The sequence below is a fragment of the Carassius gibelio genome, chromosome A5 (assembly GCF_023724105.1).
Source record: "Carassius gibelio isolate Cgi1373 ecotype wild population from Czech Republic chromosome A5, carGib1.2-hapl.c, whole genome shotgun sequence".
In the NCBI taxonomy this organism is placed as follows: Eukaryota; Metazoa; Chordata; class Actinopteri; order Cypriniformes; family Cyprinidae; genus Carassius; species Carassius gibelio.
The window spans coordinates 13,103,638-13,124,990 of record NC_068375.1 but is presented as its reverse complement, the minus strand read 5'-3'; the positions used below and the strand labels follow the sequence as shown (position 1 = coordinate 13,124,990).

Here is a 21,353-nt window from a genome sequence, read left to right as displayed (position 1 = left end):
AGATTTGTACGTAGATTATGGTTTAACAAAACAAACAATAGTGTACTTTGAGCACATTTTGTTTTTTAAGGCTTACCTGAAAGCAAATGCATTTAACATGTTGATGTAAGGTGATTTTACAGTGGGATACAGTAGTTTAGTATTGAAGGATCGCCCGCATCATAACAAATGAGGCAAAAATACACGACATATAGCCTACAGTGTAGCCTACTCAGTCAGATGAAGTACAAGTATGCACTATTTTGCATAAGCAATACTACATTACACACATTTCTAATGTACATACATTTACAGATAGTGTTTTAGTGTACAGTATATCTCAGTAGCCTATAGTTTGTGTTTTCACTATAAAATTTAAATAAACAATTAAGCAGATACTTAAAATAGCAGGAATAGGCCTACTAAAGCATTTTAAAATGCTTTATTTCAAATCATTATAATTATTGGAGTGTTTTACAATACTATTTCTGTCTTTCTTCTTCCAAATGTTTTGTTTAATGTGTTACTTGTGTTACAGTGTCTTTATAATAATTTTTGAATTACACCATTTTTTTTTCAGTGGCACCCAGTGTCTCTTCGCAAATTGAACAGGTGTCCCACACAGACCTATGAATACTGATCAGAGGTCACGATGACATACCTGACTAAAACCATTATGCAGTCTGAGCCATCTGAGTGTGAGAAGAAGAAAAAAGGCATAGGGGTTGTGAAATTAGTACCAAGGTGATTGCAGATAACTGTAAATTTATACATAAAATGTAAAAATAAATATTGAGGTCTCTTGTTGTGAGAAAGTACACAAAATTTAGTAGTTATGTGAAAAATTACACGGCATGCAGAACCACATTAACCAATTACAAATGCTTTATCTTGTAAATACAAAAAGTCTAAAAATATAAATTAGAGAAACTTGCAAATTATTTTAGGACAATGACACAAGAAAGCAGCAAGTAAGAGAATAATGGGCTGTATCTTTAGAAAGCCTCGCCTGACCGAAGCTCACACACCCATGTTAGATATCACAAACCAAAGCGAAGGACTCTTCATAAGACAGCTGCAATTGAAATGTAAATTAGAATTAGTCAAGGCTATGGAGAGCAACTTAGCTGAGAATAAGAAATTTAGCCTCTACTGAATAAATTTGCAATGAATTGACATCACAATATGTCCAGAGACAAAATCTTAGCTGCCACTTAGGCCTTTTCTTACAGCTTTACATTCCCAGCTTTATAAACAGAGCAAACGTGTGAATTATTTAAATGTTTATGATGATGCTGAAAACTCAAAGAAATTATGTTGCAGCAGTTGCAGAGTATTACATGGCAATAATTTGACAATGCAGTAGGCAGAATCACAAGTCTCTGAAGCACTAAAAGGAATAGTTCACCCAAAAACGGGAAAAAAAACTTCCCAAATGGATTGGTTCTAACAAGCACATAGCTTTTTAGATGTTTATTTATAGACTGGAGTGATGTGGATTACTTGTAGATTATTGTGATGTTTTTATCAACTGTTTGGACTCTTATTCTGATGGCACCCATTCACTGCAGAGGATCCATGGTCAACAAGTGATGTAATGCTACATTTCTGCTTCATGCTACATCTACATCTTGAATGGCCCGAGGGTGAGTAACATTTTCATTTTTGTCTGAACTATTCCTGAAGGCAACATGGTAAAAGCAAGTAAAAGAACATGAATAAGGTTTAACATAAAACAAAAAAAACAAAAATCAAACAGCTTAGAAACCTTCTAAAATACACACACACACACACAAAAAAAACATTCCGACATCATACTGTAATTATTTTGTACAATGGGATTTGAATATTTATCAAAATACTCTGCTTTATACTAATTCTATCATCAACATTTTGAATGTTATGGATAGCTAAGAATTTTACATTCAAAAATTGTAACAAGAAAAAACTAAAAAGAATGAAAACAAGAGCTACCCTAAGCAGAACTAAATATAAAACTTTACTTCAATGATAGCACAATTTTCCTGCCCTGAGGTACCATTGTAGTGATGTCCAAAGTAGAAAAGACAAATGGCTTGACAATCCATATCAAAATACCCATTCCCCCACTCCCATTAAAGTCAGAGAAAGTTGTCTGTTGAGACAAAATGTATAGCTGCTTTCAAAACACTGAAGCGCGCAAGTAATTTCAAGATAATCTCATTATCAAAACGATTCCTTTCAGTAAAATATTTACTTTGTTGTAGAGTACCTTACAAAAATGTTTTCCACAAAAAAAAAAAAAAAACCTTTTGAGGAAAAGTAATTTTCCTTTGTGAGGTCCTACTAAGTGTCCTCATCCCAAAGGCACAGCTGTTTATGAGGTGTGTAGAAGTCAAAGCGATAGCTTTTGCTGCAGCTCTTAATGCCACACTTGTAAGGGTTCGGCCCCTGGCCCCGGCAGTACTTCAGCTGACAGGGGAACCACTCCAGGTTTAACCTGTAACTACAGGCACAGGGCTGCCACGGGTCTGTTGTGGAGCTGCAGCTCTCCAAGCCAGTCACATTCAGACTCTGAGGAAAGACCTCAAATATTGAACCTTCCACCCCTGTCAAAGAGAAAAAGACTTGGTTGAAAAGGCCGAGAATGCAATCATAGTCATTTTCAATAAATAAATAAACAAATAAATTCTTGACACAAATCAATATTACTGTAAATAATATAGAGTGATATGACATTTGCAGGTTACTAGTCTTTTTTTGCACTCACATTCAACCCTAACACTAAAACAGTAATATTGCAAAACATTATTACAATTTAAAATAAGTGTTTTCTTTTTGAATGGATTTCAAGATGTAATTTAGAGGCAAAGTTGAATTTTCATCATCATTACTACAGTCGTCAGTGTCACACGATCCTTCAGAAATCATTCTAATCTGCTGATTTGGTACTCAAGAAACATTTTTTTATTATTACCAATGTTAGAAACAGTTTAATATCAATATTGTCGAAAACCATGCTTAATATTTTTGTGGAAACTGTGACATTTTTATCCCAGGACTCTTCATTTAATAAAACACTCCAAAGAACAGTGTTTATTTAAAATTTAGTAATAAAATTAGTAATATCCTAAAAAAATCTATTTATGTCATTCGCTGTTTGTTTGTCTGTCTGTCTGTCATTCACTTTCTGTCTGTCTGTCATTCACTGTCTGTCTGTCTGTCTGTCTGTCATTCACTGTCTTGTCTGTCTGTCATTCACTGTCTGTCTGTCTGTCATTCACTGTCTGTCTGTTTGTCATTCACTGTCTTGTCTGTCTGTCATTCACTGTCTTGTCTGTCTGTCATTCACTGTCTGTCTGTCTGTCATTCACTGTCTGTCTGTTTGTCATTCACTGTCTTGTCTGTCTGTCATTCACTGTCTTGTCTGTCTGTCATTCACTGTCTGTCTGTCTGTCATTCACTGTCTGTCTGTTTGTCATTCACTGTCTGTCTGTTTGTCATTCACTGTCTTGTTTGTCTGTTATTCAATGTCTGTCTGTCTGTTTGTCTGTCTGTCATTCACTGTCTGTCTGTCTGTCATTCACTGTCTGTCATTCACTGTCTGTCTTTCTGTCTGTCATTCACTGTCTGTTTGTCTGTCATTCACTGTTTGTCTGTCTGTCTGTCTGTCTGTCATTCAATGTCTGTTTATCTGTCATTCACTGTCTGTCTGTCTGTCTGTCATTCAATGTCTGTTTGTCTGTCTGTCTGTCATTCACTGTCTGTCTGTCATTCACTGTTTGTCTGTTTGTCTGTCTGTCATTCACTGTCTGTTATTCACTGTCTGTCTGTCTGTTATTCAGTGTCTCTCTGTCTGTCTGTCATTCACTGTCTGTCTGTCTGTCTGTCTGTCTTTCTGTCTGTCATTCACTGTCTCTCTGTCTGTCCGTCATTCACTGTCTCTCTGTCTGTCTGTCTGTCTGCCTGTCATTCACTGTCTGTCTGTCTGTCTTTCTGTCTGTCTTTCTGTCTGTCATTCACTGTCTCTCTGTCTGTCCGTCATTCACTGTCTGTCTGTTTGTCTGTCTGTCATTCACTTTCTGTCTGTTTGTCATTCACTGTCTCTCTGTCTGTCTGTCATTCACTGTCTCTCTGTCTGTCTGTCATTCACTGTCTGTCTGTTTGTCTGTCTGTCTTTCTGTCTGTCATTCACTGTCTCTCTGTCTGTCCGTCATTCACTGTCTCTCTGTCTGTCTGTCTGTCTGCCTGTCATTCACTGTCTGTCTGTCTGTCTTTCTGTCTGTCATTCACTGTCTCTCTGTCTGTCCGTCATTCACTGTCTGTCTGTTTGTCTGTCTGTCATTCACTTTCTGTCTGTCAGTCATTCACTGTATGTCTGTCTGTCTGTCATTCCCTGTCTGTCAGTCTGTCATTCTTTGTATGTCAGCCGGTCGGTCGGTCTGTCTGTCTGAGCATCTGTCCATCTATCCAACTATTTCGCTGGTGACATCCAGCAACATGCAAACGAAGAACAGCTTTCGAGAGCAAAAACTAAAATTTCACTATTCTATATGATTGGTCTGTAAACACACTCATGGATACAAGAAAAAATGCATGAAAATGAACTGTCAGCATTCTTACTGAGTGTGATTCCTACATTGATGGCTCTTTTTCTTATTTCTTCAGCTGTGTTGAGATGTGCAGTCTTTTGATAACATAAGAATGACAGCACTTGGAATGTGTATGAGCATAAATGACACAGTATAAACACTAGCTGAATGCAGCGACAAAGTCACTTGCAGCCTTAGCGGGACTGCATTAATGGCCCTGTTGTCTAACCTTTGTCCAGCCAGTATTTGACATCTTGTTGTCTTGTGTACACAAGGTCTCGTGCATCCCTGCAGACATTATGAATATGAGTACTGAGGTGCCAGGAACGACTCATGTTGAGCACCGCGTTCATAGTGAACTCTTCCACACCGCGTCTCTCCTCCGCACTTCGCACCACATGAGGGTTTTTCTGTTGGGTTCAAATAAGAAACTTCAGAACACCTCAGGGTATAAAGTTAGTGCTAAGAAATTAAGACACATAACACAGAAAATACTGACAATACACCATCAGTGATTCAATAATTCTCATCTTGCTGACTATGAATACATAACATACATGTGTAAGTCTTAGAAATACTGTATACTGTACAAGTTTGAATTTGACATTAGGGTGAATAAAAGACAAATTTGATGACCAGCATGAAAGTTAGCCTAAGCTGTTCATTTAAGCAGGGTGCCACAGATGGTGTTGTAAAATTCTTTAAAAATGGACCTGTCTGAGTCGAGCCATGGCCTCACTGGGGATGAGCTCTCCATTATCCAAATGTGAGATGAAGCAGAGGGCCTGGTACTGAGATTGGCCCTTCTCTGGCTCCCCAAGCACCAGTGCACGAAAAATCTTTACATGCTATTAGAAGGAAAAAAGAGGAAGAAGAAAATGTGTGCTTAGACAAACAGTCATAACCTACATTTTAATCCATGAATTAGGGGATTGTATTACCAGGATATTTTTCCGATGAAATTACAGGACATGCAAATTAGAAGAACAAGTTTACATTTACAGACATTTATTATTTTCCAGTAAAAATATTTAATCCTTAAACAATAGGGATTTACTTGGAATTCACAGAGAGGCTAAACTGCAAAAGATGAGAATCTAAAAAAAAAATCTCTTTTTATAAACTTTTTATAAACTTTTGTATAAACCTCAGCAAATGTTGTTAGATGTAATAAAGTTTTTTAGGCTGTCAAACATTTCTTCACTGTTTATTCACTTGGTCTTTTATTGAAAATATTCCTAAAAACATTTGCAAAAATATTTACTTTATAATACTGTATATATGTGCCACAATGCCTTGCAAAGCCTTCATGTAATACTTTGTACAACCTCCCTCTGCCCGAACAACAGCTTCACAAAGAGGTTTTGGTGGAACAAATATTTATTTCATTTAATTCACTTGCATTTTTTCCCATAATTTTACTTCAATCAAAGGTAAGAGTCTATTGAATATTTAAATAAAAGACTAATATCTATCTATCTATCTATATGTACCAATATAGATATAATGTAATATAAAAGAGTAAAATAATAAACAGTGAAAATATTTTTATAGCCTGTTCTAATCCTATTTACCAAGAGTTGTAATATTATAAGAGGGTGCTGAAAAAAAGGATTTACCTTAGAAGTAAATTTGCATTAGATAGAACCTATTTTTAAAGCCTTTATTTTGTGAACACTATTAAAATACAGTGGCTCCAGCTTTTCAGAGCACATGCAATGCAACTCGATCGTAAATTCTTACCACACTCTGAGCATCAGCTGATCCACTAACTTACCCAGAGCAAAGCATGCTAACTGTTTCCATATGCACATATAACCAAGAGTACAGCCTCTCTTTCATGACAACAATACTGCTTTTCTTTGCCTCCGTCCTAGTGGTAATTGCACAACTGTATTCATACTGAATATGACTGGAGTTGTGTGAACATCAGCTAGGGAACAGGCTCTTTTTCTTAAAAAAAAAAAAAAAAAAAAAAAAAAAAACTAGAAGAATATTTGTTTTGGAAAGGTCTTGTAGATTTTGTTACACAGAGTGAGGAATTGAGCTACTGTTATACTGCCGATTATTTTAATTTTCCGTGGACAAAGCAAATCTCCCTGCTCCCCTGAAATGTGATTTCGACTGTAGGGAGACCCCACTGAAAAGTGATTTTAATGTTATTACACTATGCTAACAATAACTTGTATTGAACCCAAAAACTTCTTTTAAATTCATCCATATCATGTGCTTTAACATTTCGGGGTAATTAGTGTGAAATAACAAAAACAAAAAAATGGACAAATGAATTTAATTGCAATGTTGTTGTTATGTGCGTCTCACGTACGCCCCGGCCCAGAGTCCTCAAATAATTAGTAGTGCTCATTTCTTAATTCTTTTGTCTTCAGATTCTGATTGGTCGAGCTGGGGAAACAAGGCTATAAAATGGATGTAGGCGGACCCTTTCAGGCGCTCGCTGCCAGCCACAGACTTCTCCATTACCACATCGTCTCCTGCTCCTATTTTGTTGTTATTTTGGAGTAGGGAGCCCCAGCCTGTTTCTTTTAGTTTAGTTATTTCCTTATTATGTTGCTGGGCTCCCTATCTCATGATTGATTACTTTTGTGAGTATTTTGTGTTAAAATAAATGATTATTTTGGGATACTCCAGCTGTGTCCATCTATTATGTTATGCGTCCCTTTAAACTCCTAGACCTTTGTAGGGACCTTAACAATTGTATAATATATAATCATGGAGTCTATGATATTCCCTGGCCTGTGTTTCTTTGGCTGCACTGCATGTTTCCCATACAGTCCACAGCATGACTTTGGCTGCAAGACTATTTGGCAACTTGCGGCTTGATTTCATCCAACTTTCCATGGATGAAAAGCTATCAGACTAAAATGTGGTCTGGAAGAGATTTCTACATGTCTATTGGGGAAAAAATGCTGTTTCAGAGTGCTGACAGTTTTTTTGGACAAAATATGATCTTCAGATAGTAATTTACATCAACACTAGTCTCAGCCTCAGACATCACGCCCACAGACCGCTGGCTGAACGTCTGATGTATATGGGACACAAAAGTGGAAACACTTCAGGAGTTTCGAAGTCGTCATTCGATTGGTTGAATTCTACAGGATTTCAATGAGACGTGTGTGTCACGTTCTTTAACGTTTGGCCTGAAAACAAAGATAGCTTGGCGCCAAACCCCCTCACGAAAGAAGAAAACTTTAGTGTTTACAACTGCAATGAGGAGTACTTATCAGGATTTTTTTTAAAGTATGTGAAATATTTAAGGTTCGTGACATGTTATTGTGCCAACATTTCCACGTCTCGAAACGTGACGATGAATGAAACAAACTGTGATTGGTTGTTTGACATGTCAGTCAAACGGCCTCAAGAGTGGGACTTAGCCAATGAAAGCTGCCATGAATTCCAGACCTTCAGCCATCAGTCTGAAGGTCTGGCTAAGCAAGGTTACATCAACACAAACTTTTGTATAAATAGATGGTCTAATATTAATCGAACAATGCCACTTTAAAGTTCTCCAACCTTTTAAAATAACATTCATAAAAAGCTGAAAAATACATGTGTGTAATGTGATTCATAAAATAAGACAGAAAAATAATAATCACGTCACAAAAAAATGTATTGTATTTTGTATTTTGTATGTATTTTACAGTAACATGGTACTTTTCAGAAAAATGCTACGTAATAGCTCTGAGATACCATAGTATTGAAATTCACATATCACAGTACAACAAACATAAACACTTAACTTTTGCACCAATCAAACTTTGTTTTGTTGCCACACAATAATAAAGATAAAGCAGGGCTGCGCAGGAATTTAAAAGTGCGCTCCTCTAATTATTTTCAGTTCACTTGTGGTTGAATTATATTTAGTTGGATTTATACTCACGCGCTTGAAATCAGAGAGGAATGTGATGAGAGTCCCGTCTGTCTGCTTGAACTCAACTGTTATAATGTCCTTCTCACTATCCGCCTCTAAAAGCTCCTCCGTTATTTGACCATCGTTGAGACGAACGAGCACCGTCAATCGTGAGCAAACACTTACGGACAACAGCAGCGCAAACGCGACGAACGCTGTCTGGACTGAAGCCTGTAAAGTGGCTCTCGAGTTCATTACAAAAGACGCCAAGGATGTAAACTCATTTAACACAACAATGGGACATATCGTCAGAGCAAATTACTTAAAACAGGCGACAGAACGGTGGAAAGCGAATGTAAACAACTTTTTTAAAGAGGTAACGTTAGGTTAGTTAACGTTCGATGACTAAATCACATAATAAGAAAAATAACTGTTACTTGCAGCTCGATCGTGGTCGCAGAAATTGCGCCTCCATCAAGTTTGAATTTCCATTTAATGTTTACTCGTGATTCAGAAAACACCGGGTTATTTATACACGAACATTTTCTTCTTAAATGCCTTCTCTTTATACCGTTTTTTTCTCCTGTTCGTCTAACGTTAACATGTAAAGCTCCCGTATTCCCGTCACTTCCTCTGAACTTCAGTAATTTGGCTAAAGGCGCCTCAGGCTCCCACTGCATGGGGCCACTTCTTAAAGACACAGACCCAGATTTCACACTGTTACAACTACTTACTCTATTTACCATGGAGATGAGGATCGTAAAAAAAAAAAAAAAAAAAAGGTTGTTATTTTTGTTTCAATATGCTAGCCATAGTTTTTATAAATATAATTGAATTGAATGAATGCATGAATGAATGAAGCATTTATATAGCATTTATAAGTATATATTAATTAATCCATTATTACTCTCTTTGGGACATGGAGATTGGCTTATATTTTAATAAAAAAAACATTTTTGAATTATTATTTTCCCTGAACTTTAATACAGTTCATCATTATTATTAGCAGTAGTAGTATTAGTATTGTTACTGTTATTATATTAATTAATTAATTTAATAATAATAATAATTGTGGTTGTTGTTGTCTTATATTTATTAAAACACACACACACACACACACATACACAAAATTCATCACATTCACAGACTTTTTCACAATAAGACACTATTAATTTCTGTACACCACGTGCTTATTTGAGATTTGAGTAAAGCATCTGTGCAAGGAAACAAACATTGTAAAAATGTCCTCCAAAATTTTGGACTCTTAAGTCACAACTACAAATATGAATATCATTGCACTACATTACACACAAATCAAACCAAGTAGTTTTATTTAAAACAAACAAACAAACAAAAAATCTCCAGTACACTGTTCATGCAAAACAATTCTCAAGAAATTCTCATGTCAGATTTGGGGGGCAGCAGGATGCCAGAAGGTGGCGGGTGACCCTCACTTCTAGCCTTCTGAACTTTAACCTTTTAATCTTCTTAAGAATTTTGTAGGCTCACATTAAACATACAACCCTGGTATGCAGTGCACTTTACATAACGTTTAATAGGACAGCTGCACACCATATAATTATTAACAATACTTGAGAAAAAATAAAGACTGTATAATGTCATCATATCACAGATAAAATAATGGGCATATATAGAAGCTTTGGTAAAACTTTATTTAACAGTAATGTTACACGTTATCCGTATTTAAAATAGTAATAACAGTAAATTATGCATAATTATGCACAACCTTATAAAACAGCAGGTCGTTATAATTAACACATTAATTAATGCAACTAAAGTTTCTCTGCAGTTTTGCAGAAAGCCAGCATACCTCTCCAAATTTATCACATAACATCATGAAAGTTTAATTTGTGAAAAACATGGCCTGTCTTGTAAAGTGCTCCAGCTGAGCCTCTTCTGACCTGCTGTGACCCCAGCAGACTGACTGTGAGGTTTATGGAGATCAACCTCATGAAATTCATTTGTCACCAGACTCTCTGGAGTCATTTTAAATGAGCAGAGCCCCTTACTGCTGCAAGGGGATTCAGACAAGTGCTCTGAAACTAAAGGCATGAATCACTGACTAAAGAATGTAGTTCTTAGAAGGTTATCCATTAGAAATGCTGTCTATTCTTAAAACAGAAGTTCCAATATTATATTTTCATAATAGCTCTTGCATAAACAAAGGAATGCAATATAAATACTGTATTTGACTCTAAAGGTTAAATTACGTAAGGATGATTTTCATAAATAGATTGGAGAATGTTATAAAAGAATAATGTTATAAAATAATAAATATAATATTATAAAACTGATTGTATAGGTCTTGTCAAATGTTTTCATGTTTGTTGAAATATATTGAAAACTATACAATTAATCACAATTTCTGTAGGCTAAATTTTCTGTATGCTGCCTTTTCCATTTTTGTTTGAAAAATATCACATTAAACACATATGTTGTGTTAGTTTTTTTTAACTACTATAGTATTTCATATGAAATTTTTGTTTTTGTCAAATCAGTGTCCATAAACAACAGGTTGCCAGTCTAAATGTTTGATATTTGTGTAGCCAAATCCTTTCATGGCTTCCAAATATGACCCATACGTGAATGTAAATATAATATATACTACTGTATATCCCTGAACTGTTATTTTGCACATTAAATCAGAAAACGAATGAAGGAAACAAAATGAATAAAAAAAGAAACCGACCTAATGTCAGACGGATGGAGACAGAAAATGTGTTATTTGTCATGGCAGTCCAGTCCTACAGTATATTTATGTCTTAATTTATGTTTGGATTTGATTTTTCTGATGATTTTCTAATTGACTATTTCTTCCACCCAAATAAGAGAATGGTGTGTTCGCACATATTTTCACATGTCTTACATATTTACATTTCCTTTATGTTATTCTTCATGAATACAGTGTGTAAGAAAAGTGTTTAATTACACAACATTTAAGTATTAAATCCGTAATCCTGTAAATGACAGCTGTTTATTAACTGTCACATGCAGATGCAGTGAAGACAGAAAGCAACAGACGTGTCACTTGCACCTGCAGCCCTCAAAAAAAAAAAAAAAAAAAAAAAAAAACACGTGTTAGACACATCCCCTTACCGAATGCCTTTCTTGAAACATGCCTCAATTTTTTTTTCAGGGATTAATATCATGCTCATGCAGACATGTATATAACTTTCATTTTACATAGCTTTTCTCTTGGATTTTTACATTCCTGTTCAAAATATACACACAACACCAATTCTGACACGTTTCAAGTTGAATGTACATTTTATTGATTTTTGTTCATTTATAAGGTTTTCTGTTGGAGTACATTTTATTAATAGCTACTCTAGTGAAATCAGTTCCTGCAAAACTCAAAACACCAAAGAATAAATCAATTTGTGTAGTCATATAATGCCATTATCTGATAAAGTATCTTCAAGTTAAATATCTCGACTGCTCATTTCCGAAAGGTGTTTACTTTATTGTAGCCTGTGACAACACAACAATATCTGAGGGTCAAGCACTTCATTTCAATAGTGCAAATATATCTGTGGAAAATAATTTGACCAGCAAAGCCAACAGAATCAGTCATTTTGACGGCCTTTTTACTATAGATGACTGCCTTTTCTGGACATTCTTGATGTTTCCACACATAGTGTGGGGTCCAACACTCTTCTTCGGAAAAAGGGTGCTTGGAGAACCCAAACAGTTCAAAACCTCAGTTTTCAGGAAACTGGGAGCTGGATCAGCCTGAGAACCCTAGAGCAAGAGAATGGGAGAGTGGCTCAAAAAAGTTTTTTTTATTTTTTTTTGTCCATACAATGACATGCCTGGACAAAATCAGTCCTACATTTTTGGAAAAACATGAGGGTAAATGATGAATAAATGATGACAGGATTCTCATTTTCATCTGTTATTCAAGAACGCTTGATATGAATTAAGTTTTCATGCAAAGGACACAAATAACAGTCTCAAATATGAAGAATCTTAAGTAAGAACGACAATCTTGAAGCTGTTTTGATAAACAACAAGTCTGGTTGTTGTTCCTCCATACCATAAAAGAAGCAGGTTGCCTATTTCTTTTTTCCGCCTATAGACATGCTCTCTGTTTTCTTCTTCTGTGCCTGAAAAGAGAGTACAGCATAATGCAAAGGCAAAATAATAAAGAATCTTACACCCGCAAAAATAAAGGTCTATGGTTTCACAAATAAACTTTAGCATCCATGGAACCTTTCCTATGAACAAAAGGTTCTTTAGATTCTTTTTCCATTCTTCACACTAAGAACAAAAGTGGTAGTTTTAAGAACTGTTCACTGAAAGGTTTTTTGGGGATCCCAAAATGGAATCACTTTGAAACCCTCCTTTCAGAACTTAGATTTTTATGAATGTAGTTCTTCTGATTTGTGTTTTGGACACAAGGCCATTTACAAAGTTTTAGGACTTTCTCTACATGCACGTTCTTGTTACCTCTGACATTGCATCATCCATCTGCTTGAGCTCTTCATAGTGATCACGGGAGTCCCTCAAAGGCTGAACCATGATCTCCTCAATCTGTGGAAAGAGCTGAACACAGACACAGGGTCTCTATGTTATGCAATTTCAGTTCACATGTCAGTCTCTATAACGCTTGTACAAACCTTCATGACGGTCTCAAACATTGGGATGAGGACGAATTTAATGAAGCCAATTTGTGCCGTTGGTTTGGTGACTTTGTCACGGTCCATAAATGGAGCCACAGGAAGACCTTCTGTCTTCTCTCGGTCACTCTGCCAAAACAAACCAAAAAGCAAGCCACGCTATATGGCTTCCCAAAGTCTGATCAAATCAAAATCTTCTAGTTCTGTTGGAAATAATCAGAAATTAAATATTTAGGGTGTCCATACTGATTTAAAGAAAAACTAAAAATCGTACTGACCCCAAAACTTTTGAACGGTAGTGTAAGCATATTATGAAATAATAGAAGCGAAATAAGCTTACTACATTTATTTTCAAAGTGCTTTCATGAAACTGCTTGTATTGCAGTACCTGCATGAAGTACTCCTCCAGGAGACAGTCCACCCACGGCTCTGCCACCTCAGTGGGTCTGACCTCATTGGAGATGTCACAACACTTGATCAACACCATCTTCAGCTTCAAAGACACAGAATTGAGTGTGAAGTACAGAGCCAACATGTTTTTAGAATGCAGTTTAAATCAAAACATACGCATTTAACATGCTCCTCATTGGTAAAGTCAAAGCGGTCCACTTTCTTTTTGAAGGAGTCCAGTATCTCTCCATGTCTAGCCATATCTGTCCCCAGAATAAGAGTAATGATCGCCTACAACAGATACAAAAAAAAAATGCATGCAGGATTTTTTTGATTTTTAGTTATAATGCACAGAAGTTACAGTCTATCTATAGAATGCCAACAATTGCAATAATTTGTATATTTGTTTAACATAGACTACCACTCAAAAGTTTCAGTCAGAATTTTTTTTTTTTTATACTTTTGCTCGGCAAGGATGCATTTAACTGATCAAAAGTGAGAGTAAAGATTTGCAGTGCTTTTCAACTTTCTGTTCATCAGAGCAGCAAATCAGCACATTACAGTGATTTCAGAAGGATCATGTGACGGTGAAGACTGGAGTAATGACTGCTGTGCTATCACATGAATAAATTACAATACATTCAAATAATAAAATGCATGTGCCATATAAAGTGTATGTATGGTGGATCGGAGGTACCTGTCGTATCTGTTTGAAGGAGTCAGGCTCCACATTGGCAAATATGTTGCACTCAGGCATTGAGAGTATCTGGAAGGCCACAGCACAGTGATGGTTCTCCAGAGGAGAGATATCATTATAGCGCACGGCCAGCTCAGTGCGAGCATTAATCTGATACCTGATTACAGAGGGCAAAACCTTTATCAATTCCTATTGTATAAATGACATTGTACATCATAACTGCCCACACACATTCAACTAGTCAGTGGCAAACTAATAACGCAGACAGTGTTGTCAGTGGTATTGTTCTCTCAAAGAGTGATATGTCAGTGATATATACGTACGTGTTGTTGTATCCCGGGTGGTCCAGGTCATGACACACGGCTGCAGTCATCAAAATACACATGTCTGTCATGGTAAGCCTCTCCTAGGGAACAAAAGTAGCATGTTGACCTGACAAATGCATACGAGCGCTCTCTCTGAAGGACAAGTACACGTGTGGCCATGACCTCACCTGAAGGTTACACAGATGGATCATTCCATACATCATCTGGCTAACACAAAAGCAGTGGCGGAAGTTGTGGAAAGGGTTGTCGCGGTAGTTTTCTTGAATCGCAAGCTTTATTTAGCAGGGATACAGCAGGTGAGATAAAAAGCCTCGTACTCCGCATCATTCAGAAATGAAAGGGGTCATATGATGCAATTACAATTTTTCCTTTTCTCTCTGGAGTGTTACAAGCTCTTGGTGCATAAAGAAGATCTGTAAAGTTGCAAAGACAAAAGTCTCAAATCCAAAGAGATATTATTTATCAAAGTTAAGACTCTGCCACGCCCTTCTAAACCGGCTCGTTCCCCCACGTCTATGTCACTATGTGGAAATATTTGCGTAATGCCGCACAAATGTTTATGCAAAGAAACAAGGCATGGTTTCATTAACCGTGGTAATCGGCCAATCACAATGCACTGGGTCAGTTGGCCAATCAGAGCAGACTGCGCTTGTCGGAAGGAGGGACTTTGTAGAAAATCATGCGTCTGAGAGAGGCAGGGGATGGGGACCTACTATAATGTACAGTATTTGAAAAGTAATATGTTTTTTGAACATTAAAGCATGCCAACATATTCTAATACACAAAATAAAAGCATCATACACCCCCTTTAAATATTCAGGAAAGCTCATCTTACCAGCCATCTTTTGAGAGTTATGGGGTTCATGTTAAACTCCTTAACCAGTCCAAGGTCATGATACATATACTCCAGACAGCTTAGCATCTGTATACACCATTCATTTAATGAAAAAACACAATTAACCACATGACCTGTTTGTCAGATAAACAACTAATGCTGATAACCACACACTTCATTTTTTTACAAAGAGAAATTGCTAATGAGATCTAATTCATATCCCAATTTCTGTGCTAGAAAACACCTTGGTGAAGTGTGTAATTGTATTGATGTGCACTGGTAAAGTACATCAAATCTTAAAATATATATATTTAAATATGTACTTGCAGATAATAGTAATGTTTTAATAATATTTTGTTGTGCTTTAAGAAAGTAAACTTATTTTAATGTGTACTTGATCATACTTTCAGTTGTGGTGTGTTTAAGCGTCTTTAAGTGTGATTAAGTGTTTATTATCTGTACTATTTTGGTTGATAAAAAAACAAATAAACAAACAAAAATTCCACAAAAAACTTATACTTAAGTGAAACACAACTAATAACTCCAAGTCTCTTAAGCCATGAAACAGCAATAATACAACATTTAAAAAATCCTGAATATTGAATATGCTGAGGATAAAATCTTCTTCAGGGTCATTGCCCAGAGGATGGCTGTGTTCCTGCAACAAATGCGTACTTCGATACATCTGCTTGGAACATTTTTCCACATACCGGACACCATCACAACCCTGGTGAAGGCATACTTCCAGGATCTGCAGTTCTGCTTCACCACTTCAAAGTTCACCACCTCATGGCAGTGCCTGAATGTAGGTATAATGGCGGGATGTACCATTTCTCCGCTGGCATTTATAATGGCAATGGAGGTTATCATTAGATACTCAAAATGTGTTGCTCGTGGAGAGCGAGTCGACTCTGGTTTCCGCCTCCCTCCGCTCAGAGCCTACATGGACGATATTACAACACTGACCACCACTGTTCCATGCACCAGGAGACTGCTCCGAAAACTCGAGGAGAGTAAGCGTAAGTGCAGTTTGGTCTCCTACCCCGGGTGTTGTGGCCCCTAGTAGTGTATGAGGTTCCAATCTCAATAGTGGAGGAGTTAGAAAGAGGAGTCACAGCCTACCTAAAGAAGTGGCTCGGAGTTCCACGATGCCTTACCACCATAGGCCTCTATGGAGATGGTCTCCTCAAGCTGCCCCTCACCAGTTTAACAGAGGAATTCAAGTGTGCAAAAACCAGGCTCCAGATGACACTGAATGAATCTTGAGACCCAGTGGTGAGCAACAACGCACCGACCTTGGCAACCGGGCGCAAATGGAGGCCAGGAAAAACAGTCCAGGAAGCAATAGCAGCCTTCAGACATGCTGACATTGTGGGTCATGTTCAGCAAGGAAGAGGAGGCCTTGGGCTAACTAGCCGTGCTGTTTGGAGTAAGGCCACTGCACCAGAGTGGTGGATGATGGTAGTGCAGGAAGTACGCCATCAGGAGGAGGCTGCAAGGTGGGCCAAGGCAGTCTCTCTTGGCAAACAGGGACAGTGGACTCGATGGGACAGTGTGGAAAAGAGGAAGATCAGCTGGAGGGAGCTGTGGGCCATGGAAGCGAAGCGGTTGAGCTTTTCCATCAGAGCAACATATGACGTCCTTCCAACACCAGATAATCTTCACCAATGGTATGGTGAAGATCCGGAATGTGCCCTCTGTTCCATGCCAGCTAACCTCAGGCACATTCTCAAAGCGTGTAAAACAAGCCTCACCCAAGGACATTACACTTGGTGTCACAACCAAGTCTTAAAAAACCTTGCGTCTGCCCTGGAGGACAAGCGAGCTGCCACCAACTCCCTACCACCCCCAGCAGCATCACATCCCTTACAGACGACTTTTGTCCGCGAAGGGGCAAAACCACAGAAGAGCAGCTCTACACCATCAGAGCGAGACCAGCTGCGCTTGGCCCGCGATCGGAAAATGCTAGCTGACATTGTTCGGCAACTTGTGTTTCCTCCGGAGATCGCAACCACCACCCTAAGACCTGACATGGTGCTCTGGTCCCGTTCGCTAAAGAAGGTCTTCATTATTGAGCTCACAGTACCCTGGGAGGACTCGGTAGATGAGGCTTATGAGCGAAAACATCTGCGCTACGCCGATCTCGCTGCCGAAGCACGGCATCATGGCTGGAACACAGAAGTCCGACCAGTGGAGGTGGGCTGCAGAGGTTTTGTGGCAACATCTATGACCAGACTGCTTAGAGACCTGGGAATTAAGGGCCAGAGCCAGCGTTGGGCAATCAGAGCTGTATCGGAGGCAGCAGAAGGCAGCAGTCAGTGGCTCTGGATGAAGAGGAAAGACCCCAGCTGGGTCCCGAAGTGAGAGGGTCAGGAGGTATGCGGTCAAGAATGCTTGACTCAGGGAGGAGGACGCCCCTGCCATGCATAGTCCCATGGGATGTTGGCTATCAACAACAAGGCAACTCCTATGACTAATTGGGTATGGGACGCAAGCGTAGGATTGATCACCCTGTCGCTGGCCGCCTGTGGGAAGGGTGTATAGTGTGAAAGGCCGAAACACCCTAGGAACCAAAGGTACACTACTGATGATGCGTTCTCAAATTTCTTCAGGCTCTCTGTTCATGAACTCTTGGAAATGCTTGCACAAAGGTTAGTAACATCTTATCCTGTGTTCTTTGAATCTGTTCTTTGAATCTGTTAGTGGGAGCTTGTGCAAAAATAAAAACATGCATGCCTTAAAATATCTTGACACAAAAAAGATGACAAACCTCATTGTGTTCCCAATGCCATACATCAAAGGTGGGCCTTTTCAGAGTCTCTATGGTTTCCTGAGAAAGTGTGTACTGCAAAAACACAAACCGAGTGACAAAACACAGAATTACATATGATTGCAACAGCGCTGCAATGATTTTATCTGGTTGCAGTATGTATCCCCCAGAAATGTATTTATTCATTTTACCTTTGGGTAGCTTGGGACATCTCGCCTGGGAGACAGTTTCTTCCCATCATCAGAAAAGTTATATTTGCAATTGCAGTTTGTTCTGTTTGAAAGAGACAAACAACCAATTAAAATTTAAAGGAACATAGACTCCTAATGAAATTACTGTGCAAAATAAAATAAAATAAAATAAAACAGCTGTTCTTACCTCACTCCTCCTCTAGAGGTCATTTCATCCCTTAATTTCCTCAGATCATTTTTACACTTCTCAATTTCGACCACTTTAAGTCCCTCCACTGTAATGACACAAAGACCTTTAGCTCACAACATCAGGAGTGAGTTCTGACATGCATGAGCCCACAGAGCATCACTCACGCTCCACTCTCTTCTCCAGCACGGCCAGTCGGTTGGTCACTTCAGTCTTCAGCTCACTGATCCTAAAAGCCCTGAAACAAAAATTGCATTCATTACCATGTATGCATTATGTAATTCCACACACTTATCTGAATCATAACATGGCTGATATGACATGGCTCACCTGCTGAACTGCTCTGTCACTTGTGACAAAACGTTCTGGAAAATGTCTTCCTTCTCTTTTGAGAGAATACAAAATTGTTTATGTCACTTTCATTTGCCTTAGTTTTACTTAACACAAAAAAATCAGCAGTTTTCTTTTGCCTAATTCTGAACGATTTACTGAATAAAACTTTTTTCATACCTCCTACTTGGTTTGTGGAGTGAGGCATAACCTTATATAAGTTGCTTGAAACGAAGAAAGAAAAAATGCTTTTTCAAATATATTTATTAAATTTATTGTAATGATAACAAGAAGTTGCATTCTTTTTACTAAGTTGAACTCTTACTTTGGAGAGTTTGCTGGCATGCTGGGATCAATAGAGACCAGTACTCCTTCTGAGTCGATCAGAAGTATAGCCGTGTTTCTGGAGAGACACAACAAATTCAATACACATTTGGGACAAAAATCTGGACTAGACACTTCATTTATGAGACTGACCTGGCAATATTGGATGATGAGCAAAGAAGCTCCTTAATATCACATGGGCTACAGTGTCGACTGAAAATCACCTAAACACATGAGAGATCATAAATACTAAATAATAACCAGAGGTGTTGACATACGTCATTATAAGACCGTGTCTCTATTTTGCCCTTGGCAGGTATCACAGGTGCTTGTTTGTGTCAAAGGCATCTGTCACTCACTATGACCCTCAACATATTTTTAACACGAGTAGTTATCCTAATAAGGGTGCTAGTCTCAAAACACATTAAACAAATACAGTATGTAAGTATAATAACATTCATATTATTAAAATGTTTATTATACAAGTAGAAACACTACTGTTCCAAAATTGTAGGTGGATATTAAGATTTAAGAAATATTTACATTTCAAATAAACACTGTTCTTTTTCACTTTTTTTATTCAAATAATCCTGAAAACTGTATCACAGGCTCAGAAAAACAAACCGTTTTCAGCTGTTTTCACAAGAAGAAGAAATGTTTCAGATTTCTGAAGGATCATGCGACACTGAAGACTGGAATAAGTTCATCGCAGGAATAAATGACATTTTAATTTATTCAAATGGCAAAATAAATCTTATAATTTCATCATAGTTTTATTGTATCAAATATATTCGGCTCCGGTGAGCATAAGAGACTTCCTATGCTCAAAAACAGCACAAATCCCACCGACCTCAAACCTTTGAAAAAACTATTTGGACATTTTTGCCTTAAGGTATTAGACACAAAAATATCACAACAATGGCATTTATCATAATGAAAGCCAGGGCAAGCATACTTTCAACCAGAACTTGACAATATTTTAAGATAAAACAATCAAAACAGTGTTCAAATGTAAGAGAATTTGTGCAGGGACAAGTTCTGTTTGTCAAACCTTCGTGAATCATATCCCTATAATGTGATGAACTACTGTGGCAACTTTTAGAGAATCGCTTGAAGTTGTTACCACACCAGTCTATTCGAATTTACTGTAAAAATTATTCCAAAAAAAGCTTAAGTAAGTTCAGAGAAGCTCTAGCATAATTTATTTTCTAACCCCATCGGTGCATTGCATGCATACATTTGTAGGTGTGCGCCGCCAAATAGGTTCATTGAATGTTTGGTTGAATACCTGACATACCTAATCATGAATTAGCAAATGCATAAGCAATTAAAATGCATCTTATTTTAGTGGTGTCTTAAACATACAGCTCTTATGTTTGACTCACCCTTTGCACTTTTCCATCCACATCCAGATAAATAGTTTTAGGGGCATAAGACGAAGAACTCGACCCCATGATGACCTCTGATGCTTTGGCAATAGATGCACAATCTATGGCTAGCTCCTTCTCTGGACCAGCATTTAAACAGAAAATAATTTTTCCTCCTACACAAGTAATATGCAACTACTTATTTCATAGGATATAGCGTAGATTCAAGGCAGTAAAACAGTATTTGTAGGATAAGAGTTGACAGTACAGTGAGAACTGTTGCCTCACCTCAGCATTTGTCATTGAGTCTGTGCCGCCGCTGATTCAGAGATGCTGATGGATGCGGTCCCTTCAGCAGGAGACACAGCTCTGCTCTTTATAGGCTGTCACTCACTCTGAGCGTTGCCAAGGAACTGGAAAAGCAGAGAGCTGACTATGTACTCCGTGTCATCTTGGAGGTGACACAGGTATCCATTACAACCCTGTTCCTTTTGATGAGACGTGCAATATCTACCCAAACGTATTCGATAAAGAATGCTTGTTGTTAACCTGTTAACATTTTTCCTTATGCATCATCAGTTGTTTGAATTTTATTTAGAATTATATATGTATGTTTATACACACACACACACACACACACACATCCATGATATACTGAGATATATGATGTACTGTAATTAGCTTGGTAATAGATTCACTATGTGACTGAAAGTACAATAGATTTGATGTATGTTTGACAACACAATATCAGTCTTTGATCTGAACTCGATTAGGAAAAAACGTGATAATTTCATATTTTCATTAACTCAGATTACATCAAATCTGCCTGCATTAGTGTCTTTTTTTGCTATTTATAATATATTTAAAAGGTAAACAGG

General features: G+C 37.6%; 2 protein-coding genes across 2 annotated transcripts; both read right to left on the bottom strand.

Annotated features, from left to right (window-relative positions):
* Positions 1-846: 846 nt before the first annotated feature.
* oafb (OAF homolog b (Drosophila)) lies at positions 847-9,060 on the bottom strand. Its single transcript, XM_052591852.1, has 4 exons — positions 8,449-9,060; positions 5,264-5,398; positions 4,780-4,960; positions 847-2,567 (listed from the first exon to the last, which is right to left on the bottom strand). The coding sequence occupies exons 1-4, from the start codon at positions 8,671-8,673 to the stop codon at positions 2,305-2,307; spliced, it is 804 nt and encodes a 267-aa protein (XP_052447812.1). The 5' UTR covers positions 8,674-9,060; the 3' UTR covers positions 847-2,304.
* A 2,627-nt stretch (positions 9,061-11,687) lies between these two features.
* LOC127995104 (high affinity cGMP-specific 3',5'-cyclic phosphodiesterase 9A-like) lies at positions 11,688-20,879 on the bottom strand. The gene is made up of 20 exons (XM_052591851.1): positions 20,764-20,879; positions 20,494-20,651; positions 19,262-19,332; positions 19,110-19,187; positions 18,965-19,008; positions 18,785-18,839; positions 18,622-18,692; positions 18,455-18,542; positions 18,268-18,349; positions 18,077-18,151; positions 15,307-15,393; positions 14,639-14,743; positions 14,469-14,551; positions 14,146-14,302; positions 13,626-13,739; positions 13,447-13,551; positions 13,059-13,187; positions 12,889-12,984; positions 12,476-12,545; positions 11,688-12,180 (listed from the first exon to the last, which is right to left on the bottom strand). The coding sequence occupies exons 2-19, from the start codon at positions 20,560-20,562 to the stop codon at positions 12,495-12,497; spliced, it is 1,560 nt and encodes a 519-aa protein (XP_052447811.1). The 5' UTR covers positions 20,563-20,651; positions 20,764-20,879; the 3' UTR covers positions 11,688-12,180; positions 12,476-12,494.
* Between the last annotated feature and the right edge of the window lie 474 nt (positions 20,880-21,353).

Excerpts from the sequence above, each read along its gene's own strand:
- LOC127995104 (XM_052591851.1), bottom strand. The coding sequence starts at position 20,562 with ATGGGGTCGAGTTCTTCGTCTTATGCCCCTAAAACTATTTATCTGGAT. Across the intron at positions 18,350-18,454 it reads ACCTCTAGAGGAGGAGTGAG|AACAAACTGCAATTGCAAAT; the intron begins GTAAGAACAGCT and ends TCTTTCAAACAG. Across the intron at positions 13,188-13,446 it reads TGGAGGAGTACTTCATGCAG|AGTGACCGAGAGAAGACAGA; the intron begins GTACTGCAATAC and ends TTGTTTTGGCAG.
- oafb (XM_052591852.1), bottom strand. The coding sequence starts at position 8,673 with ATGAACTCGAGAGCCACTTTACAGGCTTCAGTCCAGACAGCGTTCGTC. Across the intron at positions 5,399-8,448 it reads TCCTCTCTGATTTCAAGCGC|CATGTAAAGATTTTTCGTGC; the intron begins GTGAGTATAAAT and ends TCCTTCTAATAG. Across the intron at positions 4,961-5,263 it reads CCATGGCTCGACTCAGACAG|AAAAACCCTCATGTGGTGCG; the intron begins GTCCATTTTTAA and ends TGAACCCAACAG.